General features: G+C 50.1%; 1 protein-coding gene across 4 annotated transcripts in view; it reads right to left on the minus strand.

Moving 5' to 3' along the window:
- The window catches only part of NOS2 (nitric oxide synthase 2), a 110,059-nt gene that overhangs the window by 79,499 nt on the left and 3,555 nt on the right, over positions 1-27,005 (minus strand). For all 4 annotated transcript variants that reach the window (XM_062215610.1, XM_062215607.1, XM_062215606.1 and 1 more), the window contains exon 2: positions 21,268-21,399. In XM_062215610.1, the coding sequence (XP_062071594.1) occupies positions 21,268-21,311 (44 nt within the window). In that variant the 5' untranslated portion in view covers positions 21,312-21,399. The remainder of the gene's footprint in view (positions 1-21,267; positions 21,400-27,005) is intronic.

Consider the following 27,005-nt stretch of genomic DNA (forward strand, 5'->3'; position numbering starts at 1 on the left):
TGCTCCAGATCCCTGCTAATATACCTGGGAAAGCAGCGGAGGATGGCCCAACTACTTGAGCCCCTGTCACCAGTGTTGGGGATCTGGATGGAGTTCCAGGTTCCTGGCTTGGGCCTAGCCCAGCCCTGGCCACTGCAATCCTTCGAGCGAACCAATGGATGGAAGAGCTCTGTCTCTGTAACTCTACCTTTCAAATAAAACAAATGAAAACAAATGCTGTCCTCGACAGGGGTGTGCTGAGAACCCAATTTATAGCACCTGCTGATTTCCATGGTGAAACACTCTCACTATGGGAGATTTCCAGCTGCCCATGGTTGAACAATCTGCTTGCAAAGTTCTGAATATTTAATATCAGGCCCGGGTGGCCAATGTGAGCTGGCCCCTGCACACCACTGTGGCATCGGCTACTGGCTAGAGGAATTCTGACTGGCAAGTGTTTGCAAGTCCCTTCAGGACACTCCATGGCAAGTCTTAGGATAAGTAATCACCCTGTGGCTGATTTTATAAATGCTGACCAATTCCCAGGAGACCAAATTTATACACTGAATTCTTCCAATAGAAACAAGTCTTTGAAAAAGGGTCTCATATAACTGTACCTTTTTTAACTGGAAAATGTGAATAGCATGTTACTGATAATTATATAAAAGAGATAAAGAGATAAACTTCTCTATTAATAATCTCTTTAGAAATGATCAGGTATATAAGAGATGCAAATGCCTATTGATTTATATAAATATAAAAGTGAATGATAATTTTCAGCATCATTTTAAATGGTTAAATATTCAGATTTTATTTGTACTGATATTGCTATTATTGCTGCAAAATATAATTTTTCAGGGCCACCATTGTGGTACAGGAAGCAAAGCCAAGGCCTGCAATGCCAGCATCCCATATGGGTGCCAGTTTAAGTCCTAGCTGCTCCACTTCTGATCCAGCTCCATGCTAATGGACCTGGGAAAGCAGCAGAAGGTGGCGCAAGTACTTGGACCTCTGCCATCCACATGGGAGACCCAGATGAAGCTCCTGGCTCCAGTCTTCAGTCTGGCCCAGCCCCAGCTGTTGCAGTCACTTGGGAGAGTGAACCAATGGATAGAAGATCTCTCTCTCTCTCTCTCTCTGTCTCTCCCTCCCTCTCTCTCTCTGTAACTCTACCTTTCAAATAAATAAATAAATCTTAAAAAAAAAAACTACTGTAATCTATCTCATTTGAGTTACATTAGACCAACAAAGCAATACAGCAAAAATTATTTTAAAAAAAAGATTTAGTTACTTATCTCGAAGGCAGAGTTACAGAGGGAAAGGGAGAGACAGAGACAGAGAGACACCTTCCAAATGCTGACTCACTCCAACACCTGCAACATCCAGGGCTTGGCCAAGCCAAAGCTAGAGCCTGGAATTCTATCCCAGTCTCCAATGTGAGTGGCAGGAGCCTAAGGACTTGGGCCATCTTCTGCTGCTTTCCCAGGTGCATTAGCAGGGACCTGGATTGGAAATGGAGCAGCCAGGAGTCAAACTGGTGCTCATATGGGGTGCCGGTCACCGACCACTTGGCAGAACTTGCAGGTGCAGCAGCAGCCTTTACTCGAGTGATAGATCCAGGCGTCTATACCTGCAACCTTTAAAGCTGAGGGAGTGGTCAGGAGCACAGGGTAGGGTCCCTTCCATGCGGGCTAGAAGGTTACCCTGTGCCAGTATTCTACCCATACAGGGTCTCCTGGCCTGTGGGACCGTACTAGGTTTCTTAAGGGCATAGGAAGTCTAACGGGTACCCACTGGTGTAACTGGGCTATAGTAGTAGCCAGGAGCTGTAGCTGGACATTTCTCTCCTATCTCTGGGAATCTTATAAGGGCAGAGAGCCTACTAAACAGAATCGTATAGAGGGAGAGCTTGATTCCTATTCGGGGTGAGAGAACTAGAAGCAGTGCTGAAGTCCAGGGTAATTGAGTCTCCTGACAAAACTTAACTCAGGGCTTGTTTTATGCTCTGGTAATGCGCTCCACTTTCCCTGAACTCCAAAGCCAGTAAGCTGCGTGTAAGTTCCATATAAATTGTAGGGCCCTTGCCAGTCCTTGTGTGATCTCAGCCACGAAGGTCGGCCCATTATCTGACCCGATAGAGGTAGGCATCCCATAGCTGGTAAAATCTCAGTCAGCAAAACCCTCGTAACTTCTCTGGCTTTCTTGGTTCTGGTGGGGAATCCCTCCACCCAGCCTAAGGAAGTACAAGCAGTAACCAACAGGTATCCATGGCCTCTGCTGGGCAGGAGTTCAGCAAAGTCTACCTCTGGGTCTTTAAACAAGCTCTGTCCAGGCTGGGAGGGCCCATGTTTGGCGTTGCTGAAGGCACAGGTTTAGCAACTCCAGGTTACATTTCTGCAAAGTGTGGGGAGTTTAGTCACATACTAATACCAGTTTACCAAAGCTTCTAATGAAACTTTTCCTATGTGTTTCCAAGAAGCTGAGGAACCAAGGGGTAGGCCAGGTGACCTGGGACAAAAAGGCATTTGTCAGGAAGAAACCACTGTCCGCCTGAACTCCTGGTGCCGTTTTCTCCTCTTATCAAGTTCTCCTCCACTGAGGCACACTTTGGGTGTTCAGCCAAGGTGGAGACACTCAGTAAATTGCCAGGAGGGGCCTAGGAGTCATCGTCATGGCTTCTTGTTTTGCCTCTAAGTCTGCCTTCTGGTTTCCCTTGGTTATGGGGGGGTCCCTGGCAGTGAGTAGCAGCAATAGCTGCAGGCTCCCAGACCACTTCCAGGAGCCGTAGGATCTGAAGTTCAGTTTTCCCCCTGTGCTGAGAAGTCCTCTTTCCCTGGACAGGGATCTGTGGACGTGGAGAGTGATGAAAGCACATCTCAAGACCATGTAGACGTTTACCTTTTGTCCCTTACTCAGTTCCCAGGGCTCTGATGAAGGCTGGCAGCTCTGCCCACCGTGCTGACCAGCCCGCCGGGAGGAACCCAACTATTTTGCTTCTGTTTCTGTTACCACTGCATGCCCTGCCAGGCGCTTACCATCCAGCAGGACGCTGCTGCCATCAGTGCAGAGGGTGCAGTCAGAGAAGGCAAAGGCTGGTCCATGAGGTCTGGGTGAGCTGACTAAACTTTATCTGTTGTTCAGTGCAGTGATGGTCTGGAGGTCCCAGCTCGGCAGGTAGAAAAGTGGCCGGGTTCCGAGTTTTGACAGTTTCCAGATGCATTTGGGGGCTCTCGCATAGGAGGACCTGGCAGCGGCTCACGTGTAGGTCGGTGAGCCCATGAGACCCTCGGTGATCCATCAGGGCTGGGACTGCATGCAGGACCTTAATATTTAGGATTTGTCCTGTGGTCAGTTTGTCTGCCTCTTCTGCCAGGAGAGCAGTAGCAGCAAGGCTCATAGGCAAACTGGCCACCCAGCCACCACTGTGTCTGTTTGGACAGATAGGCCACAGGTCACTGCCAGCGTCCTATATTTTGGGCTAGGACACCCAGGGCCATTCCCCTTTTTCTTATGGACAAATTGAATTCGCAGGTCACATCAGGGAGTCCTAAAGCAGGTGTCTCTAGCAGAGCCTTTTAAGGGTAAGAAAGGCCTCTCATTGCTGTTTCCCCTATTCAAATGTTTTTTTCCCTCCCCCCTCTGTAACTTCATAGAGGGGTCTATCAGCAAGTAGTGGGGGATCCAGATGCGACAGAAGCTGCTGCCCCTAGAAACCCTCAGACCTGTCTCTGGGAAGGCCCAGACTGCTGCCAATTGAGTAAATGAGTGGTAGAGAACGGTTGGTAATAAAAAATCAGTTGTCCCCCTTAGATAGTGTGCGGGCCTCTGATCTCTCGGAGGGGCATTTGGAGTTCCTGTTTCCTGGAAATGCCACTGTTCCCACCACTTCTGTCGCTGCCGCCACCTCCTCCCCCCACCCCCGCCGCCCCTCCACTGGCAACGGCTCTGTCTCACAGAACAGAGGCAGGGGAGGGGGAGCCCTGTGGTCACTGGCCCTGAGCTCCCTGCCTATTCAGGTTTCTCTGGTTGTGAAGAGGGGATGAAACAGATGGTGGTGGGCTCTCTGGTAGAAGAGGGGCCTCTGGAGGGAGGTAGGGATGTGGCAGTTGTGGGGGCTTTTTTAGAGACGCTATGGGAGTCTTGGAGGTCCCTTGGTCTCTCTACTGGGACTTAGAACTGGACACAAAGATTTTGCTCTGACCCTGCTTGCCAGCACAGAACAGTATCCAAGGGGTGCTGAATTAATGCAATTTGTAACCAGGAAGTTATGTATGGGAACTAGTCTGGGTGGCCGCCTATCTGGTTATCACCAGATGCACCTTCAGTGTGACCTCTTGGGCTCCTGCAAGGTGGCAGCCCAGCAGGGCTCCGGCTCCCTGATGAGTGGGCATCACAGGCTGCCTGCCGGCCTCCCTCCACAGCACCTGGCTTAGCACACACTGGGCCCCTGGCCAGCCACCCAACTGGCCTGGCCCTGTAGCCTGCAGCCACTCCCTCCTCCACACCCCACACAGCTGCAGCTGTGGCAGTGATGGCCCCGCTCTTATCTTAGGTGGGGGTGGCCTCTGGCTGCTATTCTATGTTAAAGTTGGCCCCCGCCAGGCCAGACTTTTTTTTTTTTTTTTTAAGTTAAACCAAAAATTTTTAACTTTGTAAGATCCACCTTAGAAGCCATAACAAAGAGCTCTGATTACCCACTGTTATTTTGTTGGATCTGTTAAACCTAGTAACAGGACAGTTCTACAGATTACAAAGCAAAAATTTTTCTTTTAAAGCAGTGATCTTTTTAGATTCAAGAGAGAAATTTCTTCAAACTCAATGTCCAGCTACATTTCAACCAAATTAGCACAGAAGCAATTACTCTGGCATTTTTATACATGAGATTGTTATTTATCAACTCTGTCTCCCTAGATCTTAAATTGAATTCAAGCCTAGTCTTTTGCCAAACAAGTACCCCAGGCTGACACCTAGTCAACAGTCAGATACCTGGGACTGTCTCAAACAAAAGTGTTCAGGCAGCTTCAAGACAGGTCCCAAGAGTAACTGTGGGCCAGGGGCCAGGGTGTCCCAGGCAAGAAGCCCACTGGAGATTGTTAGCTTGATTCAAGAGACTTTCAAGTATGACTGTCCAGTGCTGACAGACAGCTGAACTTTCTCCTCCCCGCTTCCAGCAAAGAGGTGGAGTTAACATATCACAAACCAAAGAGAGGAAAAAGTCTAAACTGCCTCTTATTTTTTCCACTCAGAACACATTTTCATGCTTGCAACCCTTCTAAAAGTTTTTGATCATACAGTTCAGGACAGTGGGTTTTGAATGGGATTCTCCCATAATGTGCCACCCTCTGGCTGGTGATGCAAGACAAGAGACAGAGACCTCTGGAACAGGCACTGATCTGACTGTGATCACTTTGCCGACCAGGCTGCTCTCCTGTCAGAGAAATCAGAGCCGCAGGTTAGGGCTCAATCAGACTCCATAGCCGCAGGGCTGTGGGGCCACGAACACATTCATACTAGGCACACACTCTCTTCCACTACAGACACCAGACCTCCCTGGGAGGACCCATCAGGAGCAATCACAGGATTGCTTTTACAGGAACCAGATGGGTGCCTCCCTGGGAGGACCCAAAAGGAGCAATCACAAGGATTGCCAGGAGGTGATCAGTCTCCCACTTCCGCACAAAGGTGGGTCTGATAACTGGGCACCCCGGGACATCTCACCATGTCCTGAAGTCCAGGAGGATGGTCCACTCACCCCATTCAGTCTGCTGTGGGGAGTCAGTCTGGGGGTTGGGGCGGGGGGCTAAGGTCGGGGAGTTAGGATCCTGGAGAATGAGTTGGGAGACACACCTTTCAATGGTCCACTGGCTGTTTCTGGGCCCCAGGTGAGTCCCGCAGGTGAGGCTCAAGAGGTCAGCCTTGTTTGAACACAGCGGGTCTCCCACTACTTGTTCATGGGCACCTGGCCAAAACACCAAATTATGACAGAAACCTTAGGTGGAAAAGCTCCCTTTGTTCGAACAGGCACCAGAGACAACAGAGGATCAAGAGCAGCTTAACGCCAGCAGGCTCAGTGAGAATCATTTCTTGAGACTGAGCCCTGAGCCTAGATTTCTTACAGTATTTATAGGTTCATAACCATTACAGCAGTGGTGGGTTTAAATCACAGCCTACGTGACTTAGGACCACACTTCCAAAGGTCTGCAGGTCCGGTATGTTCATAAAAGAGATACCTGGGGCAGATTTACGGGACAGATTTACGACTGGAGTTACAGAAAGCAGAGCTGAGGACATCTTCCCTCCCTGGACAAGATAACTGCGCACAGCTGCTTCACCAGACAACTGGAGCAGCCACTTTCCAGGGGTCACTTTCTTTTGTCTCTAGTTGCAACCTTATTTCCTCTACATCATCTGAAACTCAAGACACACAGCTGTGAATTCCTGTAAAAGCAAAAACAAACGACAGGGCCAGTGTTGTGCTTCAGTGGGTTAAGTTGCTGCCTGCAATGCCGGCATCCCATATCAGGGCCAGTCCAAGTCCTGGTGCTCTGCTTCTGATCCAGCTCCCTGCTAAAGTAGTGGGGGATGAATACTGTGCCCCTGCCACCCACATGGGAGACGTGGATGGAGTTTCTGACTTCTGGCTTTGGCCTGGTCCAGTCCTGGCCTTTGAAGCCATTTGGAGAATGAACCAATGGACAGATCTCTCCGTGTGTGCATCTCTCTCTCTCTAACTCTGCTTTTCAAACAAATAAATCTTTTTTTAAAAAAATGACATACTTCCCAGACCCAGTGGGGGCACAGGCACGGGGTAAATACCACTCCTACTCTGAAAAGCAGGTAAAGAGAAACAGTAAGGAGAATGAAGCACCCAAAGAAAGATAAACCCAGCAGGGCAAACATTAATAACACTCTGTCCAGTGTCCTGGGCACACTGTGCAGGACAGTGCCCCACCTCTGTGGCTTTGCTGGTGCGGCCCGAAGGTTGCCCTGTGGGGCTGCATGCAGACACCCGTGGCTTTCCCTGGTGGGCATCACAGATTGCTGCTGGCTCGGCCTTCCTAGGGTCTCCTTCGTAGCTTCACTCTCATAGCTCCACTACGTCACCCCTATCTGAGGCTCCAGCCCTGGGCTCCAACTGTGCCAGGCCTCACAGACTTCAGTTTAAAATATTTAAAAAAAAAAGATTTATTTTTATTTATTTATTTTAAAGAGTTAAAGAGAGAGACAAAGGTCTTCCATCTGCTGGTTCACTCCTCAAATGGCCTTAATGGCCAGGGCTGGGCTAGGCCAAAGCCAAAAGCCAGGAGCTTCTTCTGGATCTCCCACATGGGTGCAGGGGCCCAAGCACTTGGGCTATCTTCGGCTGCTCTTCCCAGGCCATCAGCAGGGCGGTGGATGGGCGTGGCTTTACCCTCTAGACCACAATGCTGGCCCCTAGTTTAAAATCTTGGTGGAAGCTGTCATAACCCCATAACTCTCATCATGTGGTGATGCAAAGACCTGCCACCAGCAAGAGCTGTGCCAGGGACCCGCTGGGACTACGGCTGCAGGCTGCAGCCCATGAGCTAGCTGAACACAGGGAAACAGAGCAGAGGCAGTCTGGGATGAGGCCTCAGGAGGCACCCCAGGTTCTGTGAAGCAATTCGGCCTTTCCAGGCCCTTGGGGCTGTGAGGGAAGGGGCAGCCCCAAAGATCCCCGAGCTGCCCTTCGCGCCTTTGTCCTGCTCTTTGGCCAATAGCACATACGGAGCAGCTCGGCTGCCTTTAGCAGTCAGCATCTCCACGTGCTCTCCTGTCCTGCACGTGCGTTTTCCTCACTCCCTCTCTAGCCAGGAGGTATGTTTTCCAGATCTTTCCACTTGGCTCCTTTTTGCACCTGATTCTTACGGGCAAACTTGCTGAGAGCAGCTAATAGCGCACCTGCTTCTGTCTGAATGCTTTGTTGTTTTACAGTCTCCTCTGCCATATAAATTAGTCCAGTCCCTGTAAGTCCCACAGCGTCTCAGGGGATGGACACGGTGCAGCTAGGTTCTGTGCCACCACTGGCACAGAGGGCGGCCTCTAGTCCAGTTCTCAATTCTGTACGGCTTTCATCGCCCACGTGTCCATCAGTACGCTGGGCTCCCAAGCCTCACGTGAATGTTCTGCTCACGGCACTCCAGGCCTTGCCCAGCCCGCTCCTCCAGTTCCTCTAAGCTCTGCCAGGCAGCAGATTCCAAGGCTGCCTCCTCGTTTTTTGGTCCAGTTCTAGTAACGATCCCATGGCTTGGCACCAATTTCCTGTGTTACTTCGCTTTCCATTGCTACAATGAAAGACGTTGAACTGTTACCCGAGGCAGCCTAACTTTATAAACGGAAGAGTCTCCTTTTGGCTCACGCCTCTGGAAGCTCACAGGCCGAGACTGGGTGCCCCTGTACTCAGGAGATCGTGTGGCTGGGACTTTGATCTCAGGGATGTCTGGTAGCTGCTGATCTGTTTTCTGTCCCCCTAGGTTTGCCTTTTCCAGAAGGCCAAACAAGAAACGGAATCATGCAGTATTCCAGTGGGGTTGTGGGGACTGGGGGTGTGATTTTTTCCAGGCTCTTGCCTCACATCTAGAAATGCATTCTAAGTACAGACACATATACAGTACACAATGTGATATATTTAAAATATGAGAAAGCTCACACACACACACGTGCGCACACAGAGAGATATACACAAATACAAAAATACACATATATACAGATGCCTGTCATGAGGAAAGGGGTGGGGGAGGGGAATCAGAGAGAGCACCCCGCAGCTCCGTGGTCTGAGGCAGGAGGGAGGGAGAGAGAGTTCTCCCCGGCTGTTGTCCTCTTCTATGAGGTGGGGGTGGTGCCCTGTGTGTGGGAAGCCACCTGGGAATTTTATGGCGTCTCCATAGACTCCACATTGGAGCTTAATATCCACATTTCCATAATAGCCACATTTCCATGGCATCTTTCTCCCCAGGTCCCAGATGAAGCAAATGCATCCTGGGGAGTGTTTTGTTTGACGAGTAGAATAGAATTACACATGGAGTGTTGGGAGGGGGGAGCTTGTGACTTCCAGCTCCACCAGCCTAAACTAGCCGCTTGCCTATCCCAAAACAGTATGGAGTCTTTGGAGTCTGAATTCTTTCTTGTGACAGAAGGATGTGAAGTTCACTCATGTTTCGTGTGTATTTGGGAGTCCATTTATTTCTATTGCTGGGTAATATTTCAATATATGGATGTGCCACAGTTTGCTTATATATCTAAAGGATATTTAGGTTGCTGCCAGTTTTTGGCAATTAAAAATAACATGGCTAAAATTATTCAAATAGTTTTCATTTCTTCAAGACCGAGGTTGCTGGCACGCATATGTTAACTTCACACAAAACTGTGTATGTGTTTTCTAATATGGCTGTAGCCTTTTATTGTCTTCTCCAGTAATGTCCAAGTGTTCCAGTTACTTTGCATCCTGGTGAGTACTTGCAACATCAGGCTTTTTATTTTAGGCATTCGAGAAGATGCACGGTGAGGGGTATCTTACTGTCACAGATTGAATGGGATCTGGCTCCCTGATCTCATGCAAATATTTAAGCCCCAAAGTCTTACAATAATGGGTAATACATTACTGCTAATAGTTAATGGAAAATGGTAGAGATATGATCCACCAAGTACAGTGTCTGAAGGTGAGGCCTCTGGGAAGTGACTGTGTTGGATTTGCTAGCATGGAGTCCTAGGTTGGATTGTGATGGCATTAAAAGGCCACATGGAGGCTAGAGGGAGTCTGTGCTCCCTGTGTCTCTGCCTCCGGGACTTTGTGACCGTCCCTCTGCAGTCCAGCAGCCTGGCCACTTGCCTGTATCAACGACACCACTGGCTCTGGACTGTGAGCCCTGAACCACAAGTGGAAGTGACTACCACCCCCCTTCCCTGTCAGCCCCACAGCCTGGGCATGCACAGAAGGAGGGAACCCTAACCTGCGAATGAGACACCAGCACACAGCCACAGCTTCAGTAGGCCAGAGTCCTTTCAGAAGCAAGGGAAAATCACGACTGGAGCCCACCTCGTTGCCCAGCTCCAGACCCTGCCACCAGACTGTCTCTCCAGTTCCCACACAGCAGCTCTTCCTACCCAACCCACCAAACATTCCCCCAACTCGCAGTCAGGAAAAGTTTTACGGATGAGGAGATTGGAGCCTGGAGTCAGGCCTCCTGCTTCCTTTGCTGGCCAGCAAATAATGCCTTTCGTTTCTCAAAAGCCTGGGACCTCCGGCCAGTCTCTGCACACGCAGCAGTGAACCTGCTTGGTCAGGAATGCTCTCTGCCCCTCCCCCTGCCCCTTCAACTCCCACTTGATGGCTCCATGATGATGTGGGCCACTCTAAGAACGCTTCATACAAGCAGAACTGTGCAGTTGTTGTCCTTTTACGACTCCTTTTGGCCTTTTGTGATTGTGTTTTTTGTTTTCTGGTTGTTGTTATTTTCAAAATTCTTTATGGGAACCGATATTGGGGTTCAGCGGGTTAAGCCACCACCTGCAATGCTGGCATCCCATATCAGAGCGCCAGTTCGAGTCCTGGCTGCTCTGCTTTTGATCCAGCTCCGTTACTGCAACTGGGAAGACAGCGGAAGATGGCCCAAGTGCTGGGCCCCTGCCCCCGTGCAGGAAACCCAAAATAGGACGCCTGGCTTTTGGCCTGGCCCAGCCCTGGCCATTGCAGTGATTGGGGAATAAACCAGCAGATGGAAGTAGAAGATGGCCCAAGTGCTTGGGCTCCTGTACCCATGTGGGAGACCCAGAGGAAGGTCCTAGCTCCTGGCTCCTGGATCCTAGCTCCGGATCAGCTCAGCTCCAGCCATTCCAGCCATTTTGGGGATGAACCAGCAGATGGAAGACCCCTCTCTGCCTCTGCCTCTCTGTAAATTGGCCTTTCAAATAACTAACTAACTAACTAAATAAATAAATCTATCTTTTTAAAAAAATGGTAGAATTTCAAGCAACAGCAAAAGTCATTAAGAAACTTTTTTTGGTCCAGCCTTCACGCAGCAATTTCATCACATCTTTTAAATTACGAATGTGTATATCTTTCTAGCCAGCCTTTCCCCTATAGGAGCTATTGGCCCATGTATGAAATGACTTTTGTACAGGGCTAGTCATGGCTGTGTTGCTTATAATAGCAGAGGAATGTAAATAAACCAGATGTCTACCTTCAGGACTTCCTGGAAAGGTTATATCTCCTTCCCAGGACCAATAAAGTGAACCATGAAAAAAGGAAGAAAGAAGCCTTTTATGTATTGTTTCAAAAAGGGCACTGCTGACCCCTGGGGAGGGCCATCTGGGAGCTGGGACCCAGGTTGGAAAGAGGGGTGTTGTACTGGATTTTGAACCATGCAGTTGTCTTACCTATTCTATGACTAAATACATTTATATCACTTATATGAGTACGCACTGATAAAATGAAGAATTGGAAAATTAATTTATTGGGGCTAGGCTCAGTGGGTTAAGCGGCCCCTCGTTTTGCTTTGTTTTATAGGGATTTACTTATTTATTTGAAAGTCGGGTGTGGGGGAGAGACAGAGAAAGAGAATTCTTTCATCTGCTGGTTTACTTCTCAAGTGGCTGCAACATCCAGGGCTGAGCCATGCTGAAAACAGGAGGCAGGAGCTTCATTTGGGCCCAACTCACTTGACCTATCTTCCGCTGCTTTTCCCAGGCCGTTAGCTAGGAGCTGGTTCAGAATTGGAGCAGCCAGGATATGAACTGGCACCCATATGGGATGCTGGCATTGTAGGTGGCAACTTTACCTGCCATGCCCTGACACCAGCCCCAAGTTATTCCTTGTCATGCCAGCATCCCATATAAGTGCCAGTTCAAGTCCTGGCTGCTCCTCTTCCAAGCCAGCTCCCTGCCAATGCACCTGGGAAGGCAAGAGAAGATGGCTCAAGTGCTTGAGCCCCTGCCACCCATGTGGGAGACTCAGAAGGAGTTCTGGGATTGGGTCTGGCCAAGCCCCAGCCATTGCAGCTGGCAGTGATTTAGTGAGTGATTCTTTCTCTCTCTCCCTTTCTCTTTCCGTGTCTCTCTCTCTCTCTCTCTCTCTCTCTCTCTCTCTCTCTCTCTCTGTCACTCTGCTTTTCAAATACAAAAAAAAAAGTCTTTAATTAAAAAAATCAATTTATTTTAAGAATGGTTTCCAGCTAAGACTCCCCTCTGTTATTTAGAGTAAAAGGATTTAGGGTGTCCTAGTCCCATTGTTAGATAGGAAGTCAGCCCCAAAGGGAATCTACCAACAGAGGAGCCTTTGGGTCCTTCGGGAAGGGAGACTGGGTGAAGACATTTGTCTGGGTTTATTGGCATCATTTCCAGGAAAAGGCCTCTGTCTTTTGCCCTGAAGCCAGGCTGGTCTCAGGACTCCACAACACAGCTGGGGACTTGTTTAATTAGGCCCCTTGCTGAAAAGCTGTCCTGCTGGTCTCCAGCGTGGTAACTGGCCCCTAGAGATGCAGCCAGCTCTCCACAGAGGACTCTTACAGAAAAGTCTGTTGCTCAGTGCTTCCCTGCCCAAAAACAAGCATCCCAAGGTGTCTGGAAAGCAGCACAAAGCAGGTCAGGCAGAATGCTTTGAACTCCTCAACTGCAGTGACTCAAAGTGTTGGATCACGAGTTCTGATTAAATTCCGGCAGGAAGGGTGGCTGACAGCAAGGCCACTGGCTTTCATCACCCTGACTTGATAAGGAGGATGAAAGGGAGGAGGAGGAGTTCCTGAGCTCCCATATCCTGGGGCAGAGGAGGCAGCTGGGAGCTCTGGCCTGGGTCCCCTCTGGCAGGGCCAAGGCAATAGTACCGGAATAAAGAAAGAAGCAACAGAAAAGAAAGAGAGCACAGTGAGGAACCGGGATCTTCAACCTGCCATCCCCCTGCTCCAACATGATCGCTCTCCAGCTACTCTAGGGAGAAAGGATTATTTGTTACTCTTTTTTAAAGATTCTTTTATTTGAAAAGCAGAGTGACAGAGGAAAAGACATCTTCTAGCTGCTGATTCACTCCTCAAATGGTCTTAACAGTTGGGCTGGGTCAAGCCAAAGCCAGGAGCCTGGAACTCCATCGTGGCTGGAGGGGATGGCTAGAGCCCAAACACTTGGGCCATCCTCTGCTGCTCTCCCAGGTATATTAGCAGGAAGCTGGATCAGAGGTGGTGTAGCCGGGACTTGAACCAGTTCCCATATGCAATGCCGGCACTGCAGATGTCAGCTTCACCTGCTGTGCCACAACACCAGCCCCGACAGAGAAAGCATTATTGTCACTGTCCCCCCCCCCCCCCAACCCATTCCACGGCACTGCTTAGGAAACTGAGGTTCCGACAAATGTCCACTGACTGGCCAAGGTCTCACATCTCAGGGGGGCACGGGCCAGGAAAGGAGCCCAGGCCTCTCGGATGCCAGGGGCCCATTCTCTTGCTTCCAGGCCAGCTTTAATGTAACCAGAAGTGCCCCCTTTGGAGTCAGCCTATTGCTGACATTTAGCTTTGAAGAAGCTGTGACATTTTTCCTTTAAATGCTGCATCTCAACATGCTACTTGGCATCTGCCAAGTTATTTCTATTCCCAAGACAAAAAAAGATGAACTTTTCTCTTTTTCCTTGCTGCTCACCTCAATTTCCCTCATATGAGCTGCACAGGGGTCTCTTGCGTCCCTTTCTAGACAGTAAGACTAAACAAAAGACCTGGGATCCCCGAGATGGCCACAGCTCCCCTCTGGAGGCAGGGGTCAGGCTGCTGCAGGCACTTGGGCCATTCTAGGTGCCACCAGCATTCCACAGGGACCACACCTGGAGTCAGGATCAGCTGGCCTTTCCACTGCCTTGGCTAAATACAGAGCTGGGGAAAACCACCCCCCATGAGCAGTGTGGGCTTAGACTGGTCATCCAAAAAGAACTTTTTGAGAATGTGTGACAGATGTGGGCTCTTAGAATGGACAAGCAAGGAAGGACAGGCTTGCAAAAGGCTGGCTGGGAAGGTGCCACACATATGGGCCAGACTTCATGGGTGGGGGTTGGTTTGATAGGTTATTTATCACCTTCTCCTGCAAGCACCCTGCCATCTTGTCTGAGTCTAGTCTGGATCTCCTTGCAGTCCCACATTTATTTATGGCTCTTACTGACCCCTCTATCTGAAGTGTCTCTTTCTCCATCTGATTCCCTCCATTCCTGGGTCAGCCAGAAGCTTCCTCTGACCAGTTCGTCCCTTTCAGATCTACCCCTCTGGACATCCTAAGTAGTCTAGCGTCTGCCGTGATCCACTGGAGGGAAGACAGCTAGGTTGTGCAGAGCTGATGGTGGTGCTGTCCAAGACAGGGACAGGACACTGGGAGGCAGAAGCAGTGATGGTCACAAATGTCCACTCTGCCACATGCAACCATCTGACCACATCTGCACTCTACGTGGCTCTTCTCCTGGGAAGGGGATGTAGACAGCTGCTCAGCACATGTCCCAATTAGGAACTCTGGGGCACTCCAGTTTGATGTTGGTTTGGAGCCCTGCCAATTGTCTTAGAGCTCAGACATCCCTGAGAAGATAACATGTTACCATCTGAGGGATGCTCTCACATAGAAGATTTCATCTTGTCCTCATAACACATCCACAAAGCCCGTCTCACACATGAGAAAACTGAGACTCAGGCCGGGCAAGTGGCTTGTGTTGGCTCACTTGGCTAGAAGGCTGCAGAACTAGCACTGGAGTCCAAGCTCTCCAGATTATGGGCCAAGACACTCTTCACTGAACTGTGGTATGAGAAATACCTCCATCCCCGCCTCTAAACAACTAAGCTGCACACACAGTGGACATTATCTGTGTGGTCAGCTGACAGAGGAATAGCCAGCCTGTGCTGCTATTGGCTCAGAGTCTCACTATAACTTGCTCATGTCTTGGTCTGGCATTCGGTCCACATGTATCTAACATGGGAGCCTCAGGGTCACCTCCACAGTCCTCTGCAGGCTCTGTGTGATGCAGCTACTGCTGTTGAAGCTGATCCGAGAAAGCCCACAGCTGTCTGTGCCAGTCACCTAGAGCCCCTGGACTCTCCTCAGCCTGGCCTCTTTCTGGCCGCTGGACCACTCTTTGGGGATTGCCTCTGCTGTCTGATCTCCCCAGGATCTGACTCTTGACTTTCCCTGATGGACTTGGCTTAGTCTTGCTTCCTGGTACCAGGAAACGTGGTTGCTGCCAGAACCTGAGATTGCACACACAGGGTACCCACCCAGCTCCTTGCTGCATACCAACAGCAATAGCCACTGAACATCCGTAGAGGGTGAGTACTGAATAAACAAGGCAAGACACTTTCTAGAGATGGGAGGATTCCATAGCCGACATCAGCGCTACATGGACAGGGGTCAAGAGGGGCTTGTACAGGAGCCAGCAGTTTTGCATAGCCTTGAAATGGGGCAGATGTTCTCAGGGGGAGGTCACATGGGACAGGGACCAGCAAGATCAAAGGCTGGGATTGGAGTCCAAAACTGGGCCTGTTGGGCAGGTTACCTGATGCTGCTGGGGCAGAGCAGGGGGCAGGGGGAGCCGTGGGAGAGCAGGCCAGAGCCAGGAGTGGGCTGGACTGGAAAGACCTGGCAGGGTGGCTGTTAAGTTACAAGGGATGTATTTCAGCCCATGGTACAAGCAGATTCTTGTCAACATGAGCCATGTCAGGATAAAGTAATCACAAGCAACTTGGATAATGAAAAATTAAATTTCATATATTCAACTGCACCATTTAATGGTCTCTGAGCTATCAGAAACATCTGTACCAATTGAGAAGAGGCTTCTTAACCAGAAAAAGGTGAAGAAAAAAGGGAGGAAGGGCAGGAGGGAGGAGGAAGGAAAAAAAGAGAGAGAAAGGAGGAGAGAGGGAGGGAGGGAGGGAAGTATCATATTCTTAGAGCTGTGTCTATGAATTGCACTGAATCTGTTCTCTTCACATTAATATTATACTAACATGAGAACTGCTGAGATCGTGTTGTAGTGATTACCATGCATTTGCTGTGCCCCTAAGAATCTAATGTAGTAATAAATTCCTTCAGAAAAAAAAAGATGCAGCCCTGGGCTGGCACAGTGGTGTAGCGAGTTAACTGGGACACAGCATCCCTATCAGAGCACTGATTCAAGTCCTGGTCCAGCTTCCTGTTAATGATCCAGCTTCTGATCCAGCTTCCTGTTAACGCACCTGGGAAAGCAGAAGATGGCCCAAGTACCCGAGTTGCTACAACTCACATGGGAGACCTGGATGGAGTTCCAGGCTCCTGGCTTCAGCCTGGCCCAGACTTGACTGTTGCATTCATCTGGGGCATGAATCTGAGGATGGACAGTACCTCTCTCTCTCTCTCTCCCTTTCAAATGAAAATATATAAATGAAAATTTAAAAATTCTTTTATTCTTTTAAATTATCATCCGTAAAGCCTCACAGTACCTGACCACACAGTTCCATCAGAACCCGTTTGCCATGGTTGTTTGCTGCACCGTGGGGCTGTGTGGTGCTCCACAGTGGGCACAGGCTCTGGAGTCAGGCAGGCTCAGGTTTTCTCCAAATCCCACGCTGACACTTAGCTGTGTGGCTTTCGACAAGTTGCCTAACATCTCTGAGCCTCAGTTTTGTTGTCTGTAATATGAAGCTAATTATAGCCACTCAGCACACTTTCTTGAGGACTGGAGCTAACACATGTAGGGGCTGGCACTGTGGTGTAGTGGGTACAGCTGCCACCTACAATGCCACATCCCACATGGGTGCCAGTTCATGTCCCAGCTGCTCTGCTTCCAATCTAGCTCCCTGCTAATGCACCTGGGAAAAGCAGTGAAAGATGCCCCAAGTGCTTGGGAATCCTTCACCCACCTGAGACCCAGATGAAGCTCCTGTCTCCTGACCTCAGCTTGGCTCAGCCCTGGCCATTACAGCCATCTGGGGAGTGAACCAGAGGATGGAATCCTCTCTCTATGTAACTCTGACTCTCAAATAAATGCATAAATCAGGGCAGTGCTGTGGCACAGTGGGTTAAGGCGCCACTTGCAGCGCTGGCATCCCATATGGGCACTGGTTCAAGTCCCCGTTGCTTCACTTCTGATCCAGCTCCCTGTTAACGTGTCTGAGAAAGCAGTAGAGGATGGCCCAGGTCCTTGGGCCCCTGTCATCCAAGTGTGACACTTGGAGGAAGCTCCTGGCTCCTGGCTTTGGTCTGGCCCAGCCCTGGCTGTTGTGGTCATTTGGGGAGTGAAGCAGCAGATGGAAGACCTCTCCCTTTCCCTCTATCTCTGTAATTCTGCCTTTCAAATAAATAAAATAATTTTTAAAATAAATATATACATAAATACATAAATCTTAAGAAAAAATTAAAGCACTAACATAATAAAGAACTAAATAAAGCAAGTTATGGACAGGCACTTGGCACAGCAGTTAAGACACCTGTTAGGACATACACATCCCATGCTAGAGTGCCTGAGTTTGAGTCTTGGCTCTGCTCCGGATTCCGCGTCCTCTCACACACACACTGCGAAGCACCACAATGGCACAAGTAACAAGAGAGACCTGGATTCAGTTCCCATCTCTGGCTTGGCTCAGTCCCAGCTGATGTATTTGGGGGGTGAACCAGCAGAGGGGTGCTCTTTCTCTCTCTCTCTCTCTTCTCTTCTCAAATAAATTAAACAAGTAAAGCATGTCAAGGGCTTGGAAGTAAATAGAGTTCATCTGAAATGGGAAGAGGCAAGAGGCCAGAGGCCAGGCCCTGGCTCTGAGCAGTCGAGTGGAGACTGACTCAACGGTAAGGGCAAACAGGCTCTTCTGCAGGGAAAGCCCCAAAACCGCCCCCAGCTCTGCCCCAGCAGCCACTCAGGGGCAGTGGTGTGGGAGGAGCCACTCCAGCTTTGGAGCAAGATGGGGCTGAGTGGCAATCTCAGTGCACACTGGACGGCACTGGGCAATTCATTCACTCTCCCTGAGCCTCGTGGTCCTCCACCAGAATGATAGAGCAGGGCTTTGTGAAGATTCAGCCCCACGAACTGTTGCATGGAAATCTGGGACTCTGAACAGGACTGATGGGTAGTGAATCCTCCCACCTCCACCCCTCTCTCCCCTAGGGATGTTTCCAGGTTCCTGGTGATGATGACACAAGGCACAGCCACTCCTCCTGGATTTGCCACACACCACGCCCATTTCAAGCCTCAGTGTACCTCAGCCCCCACCCACCTGAGGACGATACCCCGTTGCCTTCTTCACACAAGGGATAGGCGGTCAACAGCTGGACTGGGACTGCCTGGCTGGGAGGCCCTCGGGATCGTTTCTTCCCCTCCTCCAGCAGGTGATGGCTCAAGTACCTGGGTCCTTGCCCCGTATGTGGGAGACCTGGACTGAGAGCTACCTGGACTCGGCTCAGCCTGGCCCAGCCCTAGCTTTTGTAGGCTTTTAGGGAGTGAACCAGCAGACAGAAGATCTCTTTCTCCATCTCTCTTTCTCTCTGCCTTTCAAATAAATGAGTATTTTTAAAACACAGTAACTCATTATAAAAAATAATTTGAAAGTGCCTCTCCCACCTTCTCTTTTTTCTCCTCTACCACTTTCCCCTCTGGCGGCTAACTTTGGTTTTCCTTGCAAAACCTGGAAAGGTGGCATTTTCAGAAACCCTTGTGTGCCACCCTGTTTCACCCTTCTTCATTTTGCTCTTGAAGACAGGGAATAAGTCTGGAGATTGCTCTCCCTCAGCCATAGAAGAGGCTAGGACGTATTGATGATAGTGGAGCCATTTTTTTTTTAGCCATCTGGTAAAATTGACTTCCGGGGAGCAGCGCACAGTTCTATGCATTTCAATCCATGCACAGGTGTGTACAGGCAACGCCCACCACAGTCAGGATGCTCGAAGCGCTGACACCCAACACCCCCTCACACTCTCCCTTTGCACTCACACCTTTCACTCCACCCCCACCTCCGTCACCAGTCTGGTCTTCATCAGGCCAATCTGTAAGCACAACTATTACGTAAGTAGTCTTTTGAGTCTGACTTCTTCAACTCAGCAAAACACCCCTGACACTCAGTGGGCCCGTACCCACGACTGCTGAGTCTCAGGCTGTGTGTGAGCTGTTCAAAGAGAACAGCCACGCATCCTATAAGAAGGGCTGCTCCCTTGTGGAGGTTGCCTTAGTGACATCCAAAGCCATTGGCTCAGTGACAAGAGGTGCGCTCCGCTCTGGAATATGACAAGTGCTCCCTGAAAGGCAAGGGGCTTCCTGCCTTGGGAGACAGCGGAGGGAGAGCCGTGCAGGCGGCCGTCAAGGACTCCAGCAGCGTCCCGAGCTGTTTCCCTTGGGCTCACAGGGCCATACTGAGGGATCCGCTTTCACAGCCTCCGAGGCCATCTCTACACTGCCATCTGGTGGCCCTGCCTCAGCTGCACACAGCCTGCTACTGCTCCCCTTGAAGAGGGGCGCCACATGTACATCACTCCCAGTGATTTCACTGACCTCAGCCCGTTCCCTCCCACGGCCACGTGGCTCCCCCACCGGGTAGCATGGCTCTCGCTGAGAGAAGCAGGCCGCTCCTGGCCAGGGCTGTACTGCTTTCATCAAAATCCCAAGCCAGGTGGCCTCACTCCTGCAGTGTCATATTGTACCCTTATTATTACAGTCTTTTCTCTGACTTTTACTTTCTTTCAACCCTTGACTCTCAGACTGTCAAGAATAAGTTCTCTTGGGGTTGGGTAGGAGACTGCCATTTTGTTCTAAAACTGTCCTTCCTTCAACCAGAGCCTGAGGACTGATGGGAGAAAGGATCATTTCTTTCCCTCCCCCTAACGTTCACAGCTCACCGTGTGTGGTGCTGGTCTCCAGCGGTGGCCACCCTCAATGCCTCGCCGCGTTTGTGGGTGCATACCACTCCTTCCATCAAGAAGCAGAGTCTCCCTCCTCTTCCCTGGAACATGAGCTAGCCCCGTGACTTACTCTGACCGATGGAATGAGTCAAAAGTTTCACTCCGGTCCTCGCTCTTCTGAGGACATCAAGAAAGGCTGGTCCCATGCTCTCTGAGGAAGCCAGCCACCTGTGGTCAAGAGATGTGGGCCTGTGGCAGGTGTTTGGCCTAGAGGTTATGATGCCGGTCGGGACAACCACATCCTATACTAGTGTCTGGGTTTGCCTCCACTTGGGTTCCAGCTTCCTGTTAATCTGTACCCTGGGAGACAGAAGCGAAGGCTCAAGTAATTGGACTCCTGCCACCCATATGAGAGACCCAAATTGAGTTCTCAGCTCCTGGCTTTGGCTTGGCCCAGCTCCAGCTCTTGAGGGCATGTGGGAAGTGAACTAGTGGGTGGGAGCTCTGTCTGCCCATGTCTCTGTCTCTCTGGCTCTTGAAAGAAAGGAAGAAAAAGAACCTTGGGCCAAACTTCCAAATGAGAGACCACAAGTGTACAGAAGCCACTTAGAGGAAGGTCAAGGTGCCACACAAGTAAGCAAAGCCTTCTAGAAATTTCCAGCCCAGTCGCCACCTGAATGCTGCAGACTGAGAGATTCAGCTGTCGCCACATGGAACACAACAGCCATTGCAGCCGAGCCCTGCATGAATTTTCTGACCCATAGAATCTGAGATGTAATAAACCACTGCTGTTTGGGGCCACTAAGTTTTCAGGCAACCTGTTATCCAGAAACAGACCACGGGAACACCAGGCAACAAGCCCTCCAGTTCTTGGGAGGCTATCCAGAAACAGACCACGGGAACACCAGGCAACAAGCCCCCCAGTTCTTGGGAGGCTACCCAGAAACAGACCACGGGAACACCAGGCAACAAGCCCCCAGTTCTTGCGAGGCAGCTCAGGCCCTATTCCTTCCCCAGCAGCTCGGTGCAGGGCAAGATCTGCTTCAACATTGTGTCCAGGCCTCTAAAGAGCCTGAGGAACTCCATACCATGGAACCCCTGGGTGCTCCACTCAGGTGCACTGACAGCTCCACATGTGACACAAAGCTCTGCCTCCTTTTCAAACCCCTCAGATTCCTTTTCTTAGCTGTGATGGTTGTTTTTAGGGAGATGTTCACATGAACTCATTCTTTATCATCAGTGAAATAAAGCCCGGGAGCAGCCAGTCCACAGGCCCAGACTCACCTCTGACAACCCAGTGTAGGGAGAGTGTGTGATTAACAAGCTAGTAGCTGCTCTTACTGAGCTGTAACCAGCAGCATCCCCCGGGGGCCACACGGCTACCCTGGGAAACAGCTACTATTTTTTCCCATTTATTGATTTTATTTGAAAAGTAGAGTGCTGGTTTACTTCCCCAAATACCTGCAAGAGCTGAGCCAGACTGAAGCCAAGAGCCAGGAATCCATCCAGGTCTTCGACGTGTGTGGCAGCGATCCAAGTACTCAAACCATCTTCTGTCTTCTGCTGCCTCCCAGGGTGAGCATTAGCAGGAAGCTGGAATTGAGAGCACAGCGGGACTCAAATCCAAACACTCTGATACGGGATGCAGATGTCTCCCGTGACGTCACTGCTGCGGCAAACGCCGGTCCCGGAGAGAGTTCCTGTGCTGCGGAGTTATTATCATCTCTATTTTACAGACAACTGAGGCTCAGCAAGGCTAAGGAGGTTTCTGAAGGTCTCACAGCTCAGGCCCACCCACGATAATACTGCTCCTCTTTTTCAGGCCGCGGGGACCGCATGTGAGAGATTCCTGTGCCTTCACTGAGAGCAGACCACCCAGGGAAATCTCATCCTTCAACCCAGTGCTACGCACGCTGCTTCACACCCGGAACATGTACAACGTCATCAGGTTGAGTAGCAGCAGGGTGAGGCTCCTGAGACGTAAGTGACCAGCTTAGAGTCCTCCAGCTACAACGCCCAGAGAAGCTACTTCTAAGCCAAGGTCGCTGCATTTCCCCATTTTAGATCTCTGGGAATTCTGACAGGAGATGAAAATGTAAAACATAACGTAGTGTCGGTGGGGTGCCGTCACCCACTAGCACCTCTGCGAGAGCAGCCTTCAGCTTCCAGAAAGGGTGCAAACTGGGACATGTGTGTTCTTGGGATGTGACCTTGGACAAACGGCAGAAGTGCTCTTGGCAGACAGAAAAGCAAGAACTGAGTGCCGGAGATGTGGAGGGCTTGCTCTGGTGGTGGGCATTAAATTATGAAGGAAGGAGCTGGCGTTGCGGTGCAATAGGTTGGAGTCCTGGCTGCTCTGCTTACAATCCAGCTCCCTGCTAATGCATTCTGGAAAACCAGCGAAAGATGGTCCAAGTGCTTGGACCCCTACCACCCATGGGATTCCTGGCTCCTGGTCAGCCCGGACCAGCCCTGGCTGTTATGGCCATTTGGGGGGAATGAATCAGTGAATGGAAGATTGCTCTCTCTCTGTCTCTCTCTCTAGCTCTGCCTTTCAAATAAATAAGTACATTTTAAGAAATAACAAAATAAACAAGCAAGGAGGCAAGTAATGCTAGACAAATGCTTGAGACAACCTTGGAGGCTAAGAATGGCTCCCTTGGTTGGCGGAGCTTTTGCTTGACTGTGAAGGCTGAGACGTTTTCCTCTTCTCCCTGCGCTCTCCGCTGTTATTCTGCAAGCTGTGGTCCTGAGACACCCTGGTTTCTACCATAGCCAACAGTACAAAGGAAAGGAAGACAGACAGGCATGGGCCACGGCGAGCATGAAAGCCACACGGTAGAAGAGAAGGATGAGAACATTCCTCCGCTCCCAGGCCTGGAGGCAGAAGCTGGACTGGCCCTGGACAATTCCTCTCCAACTCAAGAGTTTGAAGATGTAAACAGAAAGGGCACAATGTCAGAAAAAAACAGGTTTCCAAAGTGATTCACCACTTCTTGTCCAGACTCGTCAGCAACAAACGTTACAGGTGTGCACGCATCTGCGTACCTGGGAGCCAAAATGCATACACAGAGAGCAGTTTTTAGAAGCAATATTTTTTTTTTTCATCTGAGGCATAAAGAGACCCCAGATTCCTGTGGGTAATCACAGCTGCCTAAAACTGAGGCCACATATTTCCAGAAGCCACAGAGATGAATAAGGAGCACGATTGAAACCACCCTTCACCCGGCGGGATGGAGAAAGAGACAGAATTTCCACACAGATAAGGCACTCATGAATGACTGAACAGCACGACAGAGGAAGTGACGCTACGGACAGAGGCTCATTTACGTCCCAGATGACAGAGCCACCTTCCAAAGGTTTCTGACAAGCGCGCCTTTAGGGACAACATCGATGGGACAAGATATAATTGAGATTCAAATTAAGATCCTAAATGTAGAGAGAAGACCTGACCAAACCATGCTACCAAACACCAGTGTTCAAACTTGTTAGCCTCAGGCTTCTTTATACGTAAATAATCCCTGAGGACCCCAGGGAGGTTTTGTTTATATGTGTTATGTATTGATCTCATTTTAGAAATTAAAACTGAAAACTAAAAATATATTAATTTACTATAAATTAAAAATAAGCCTACTACATATTAACATTGGAGGTGGAAGAGTCACAGAGAGAGAGAGAGAGAAACACGCTCTCATCCACTGGTTCACTCCCCAATGTCCACCTGGTCAGGACTGGGCCAAGACCGAAGACAGGAGCCGGGAACACAGTGCAGATCTCCCACATGGATGGCAGAAACCCATTTACTTGGGCCACCAGGGCCACCATGTGTGCATTAGCAGAAAGCTGGAGTTGGGAGCCAGGGTGGGGAATTGAACCCATGTACTCAGATGTGGAACGCAGTCATTCTAGTTGGTGGCTTAACCATTAGGCCAGTGCCAGCCCCCATGTTAATACAGTTTATAAACCACAATTATTTTATTAAAAAAAAAATCTAGGGAGAAGGGTAGCATTCCTTTCCATTTTTGTCAACCTCTTTAAGATGGCACTTCTGTGGCTGTATGTTGTCTGAGCTGAAATACAAGGGGTCTTCAAAAAGTTCACAGAAAATGCATATTATGAATAAAGATGTGGGTGGGCGTTGGACACAGTGGTAAAAACGCCACTTGGGAGGGCTACACCCCTTTTTAGGTTCGAGTCCTGGCTCCAGTCTCACTTCTAGCTTCCTAATGCACACCTTGGGAGGCAGCTGGTGATGGCTCCAGAAGTTTGGTCCTTGTCACCCATGGAGGGGACCTGGACTGAATCCCAGCTCCAGCTATTGCAGGCCTTTGGGCAGTAAACCAGCAGATGGTCAGTGTCAGTCTCCATCTCTCTGCCTTTCAAGTAAATTAAATAAATATTCTATTGAAAAAAAAGATGCATAGACCTCAAAATTTTCATCTCCAAGCAAAATTCTCTTCTAATAACACTTTTCCATTAACTTTCTCAAGCACCCTCATGTATGAAGAAAATCCAGGCTCATGCACTTACGCCATTTGGAAAACAGAGGCATTTTTAAATGATGTTTTAGATATTTGTGATACTATACCAAAACTCAACAAATGGCAGTTTCTTCCAGGTGAACACGGAAACCAGCACCGTATCATGAACTTACTGGCCGTGACAGATAGCTCCATTTTTGTCACTGACAACGAGAGTCCTGTCAGCCTTCCTGGAAATGACAGGCTCCCTTCCTTTTTGAGAAAATGTCTACCAAATAACTAAGTCCAGTGATCCAGTCTGCCAGCCACCGTTTCAACAAAAGATGGTGTTCCGTCAATCACACCAGCCACCTAGCTCCCAACTCAGACACTCCCACAGCACATCTCCTCCAGACACTGCCAGTCTCGCCGGCAGCTCAAGCCTCGGATCCCCCACTCACTCTTCCCACTGATCCCATCACTGTACACAGGATGGTTGTTTGCGCTGGACCTCGTGCTAAGCCCCACACCCTATTTCAGGAAGCTGGGAGGGCTCTGGAGTCAGTTCCTGGTAACCTTTGCTTTGGGGGAAATCCTACCTCTGCATCAAGACCAACGTGCTACCGGAAGTGTGTGGGAGGTGCCTGTGCTGGAGTTGTGCGCAGAGGTAAGGGCTGTCTCCTAGAAATAAGCACCCAAGCCTTGGTGATAACCAGGCTTAGCCAAGAAAGAATGCTTGATTGGGCTGGCACTGTGGCATAGAGGGTAAAGCCACTGCCTGTAGTACTGGCATCCCATATGGGCACCAGTTTGAGTCCCTATGGCTGTTCCATTTCTGATTCAGCTCTCTGCAATGGTCTGGGAAAGCAGTAGAAGATGGCCCAAGTGCTTGAACCCTTGCACCAGCATGGGAGACCCAGAAGAAGTTCCTGGCTCCTGGCTTTGGATTGGGCTGTTGCAGTCATTTGGGGAGTGAACAAGTGGATGGAAGACCTCTCTCTTTGTCTCTCCCTTTGTTTGTCTGTAACTGTTGCCTGTCAGAAAGGAAGGAAGGAAGGAGGGAAGGAGGGAAGGAGGGAGGGAGGGAAGTGGGAGGGAGGGAAGAGGGAGGGAGGGAGGGAGGGAGGGAAGAAAAAAGAAAGAAAGAATCCTTCTCTCCCAGACTCCCCCACTACTAGAAAGCAAGAAAAATAAATTAAATTAATTAAGTAAACAAAAGAGAAACATCCCAGCAGGCCTGAGATTGTCATTCTTTTTTGCTTGGCAAATACTGCAGCTCAAATGCCTAGGCAGCACATGCAGAGCTGGCCCAGAAGCTTCAGCAGTGAGCCCTATGTGCTTCCTGACCCAAAGATTCCCTCTTCGGCGGGGAGGCAGTGACACAGGAGAACATTACAGAGTTCTCCACTGAAGAAGGTCCAAATTTCTTGGCAAGGCCTGCAGGACTCCACATGACCTGGTCCTCGTGGCCTGTCCCAGCCTCACCTTCTCCACTCCCACCCCATTCTCTACACCTGCCGCAGGGTCTCAGCCCTACTCAACAGCATGGGAGGCCTTGAACAAGAGGGGCTAGTTCACCCTTTTCAAGCAAGAGCCCCTGCCTGCAATGCCCTCCTCTGCCATCCCCACATGTAACTAGCTAAGCCCGCCTGCACCATGCCCCTCCCCCGCCCCGCCCCACTGGCAATCTGCTGCAGATCCCAGCGAGAAAGAGGGAGAAGCTTGAACTCAGATCAAGTTCAGAAATTTTATTTTCATCCAGAACCATACATCTCACTCAATGTACCAAGACTGTTTTGTTTCCTAAAGGTAACCATAGCTTTGGGTTTAACCTAGGATTGGTCAGAAAAAGTTGATGCTTATCTGAGTTTCCAACCAGAGATAGAGAGAATGAAAACCTCCAGAAAAAGCAATACCAGGAGGAAAAAGGTCAACCTGTGCTGTGATGACATCCTGCCTGATGGCTATCCATATTTCCCTTTCCCTTCAACTCTGAGTTCCTTCCTGCCTAGAGGAAAAGCCACAAAGATAGCCACATAGATAGTAAGTGCTCAATTAGGACTGGAGTGGGCAGGGCCAGTGTGGTGATACAATGGGTTAAGCAGCTACTTGCTACTGACATCCCATTCTGAGTCCTGGCTGCGCCACTTCCTTTCCAGCCCTCTGCTAATGTACCGGGAAGGGAGCAGATGATGGTCCTAGTCTGTGGGCCCCTGCCGCTCATGTCGGAGACCCAGATGGAGCACCAGGCTTCTGGCTGCAGCCTGGCCCAGCCCTGGCTGTTGCAGGCACTTGGAGGGTGAACCAGCAGATGGAAGATTTCTCTCTGTCCCTCTTCTCATTCTGTCACTCTGCCTTTCCAGGGGCAGAGATGACATTGTGGGGGGCAGGACAGGCTTTGTCTTGGGGAGCATGAGCTGGTAATGGACCCAAGGCTCAACATTGTGCAGGAGTCACCTACTAGAGATGGCTGTCTCAAGGGAGGCCTGAGCGTCTCTTAACAACAGCTGCCTTGTGCTGCACAGCCAGACGCAGAAACTTCACAACACAGCTGTACCACAGGAGGGCCATGGGAGTGACAGTAAGCACGACCCCAGGTGGGGACAACTGGCACCAAACGCTTTCCTGCTGGCACGGTGCCTGCACAGCACACACCAGGAGAGGAGGGACCGGCCCACCTAAAGGAAAAGGCAGCAGCCAGGTGAACTGAAAACTGGAGGCCTGCCTGGGGGTCTTGCC

Source organism: Lepus europaeus, chromosome 18 (assembly GCF_033115175.1).
Source record: "Lepus europaeus isolate LE1 chromosome 18, mLepTim1.pri, whole genome shotgun sequence".
Taxonomy (NCBI): domain Eukaryota; kingdom Metazoa; phylum Chordata; class Mammalia; order Lagomorpha; family Leporidae; genus Lepus; species Lepus europaeus.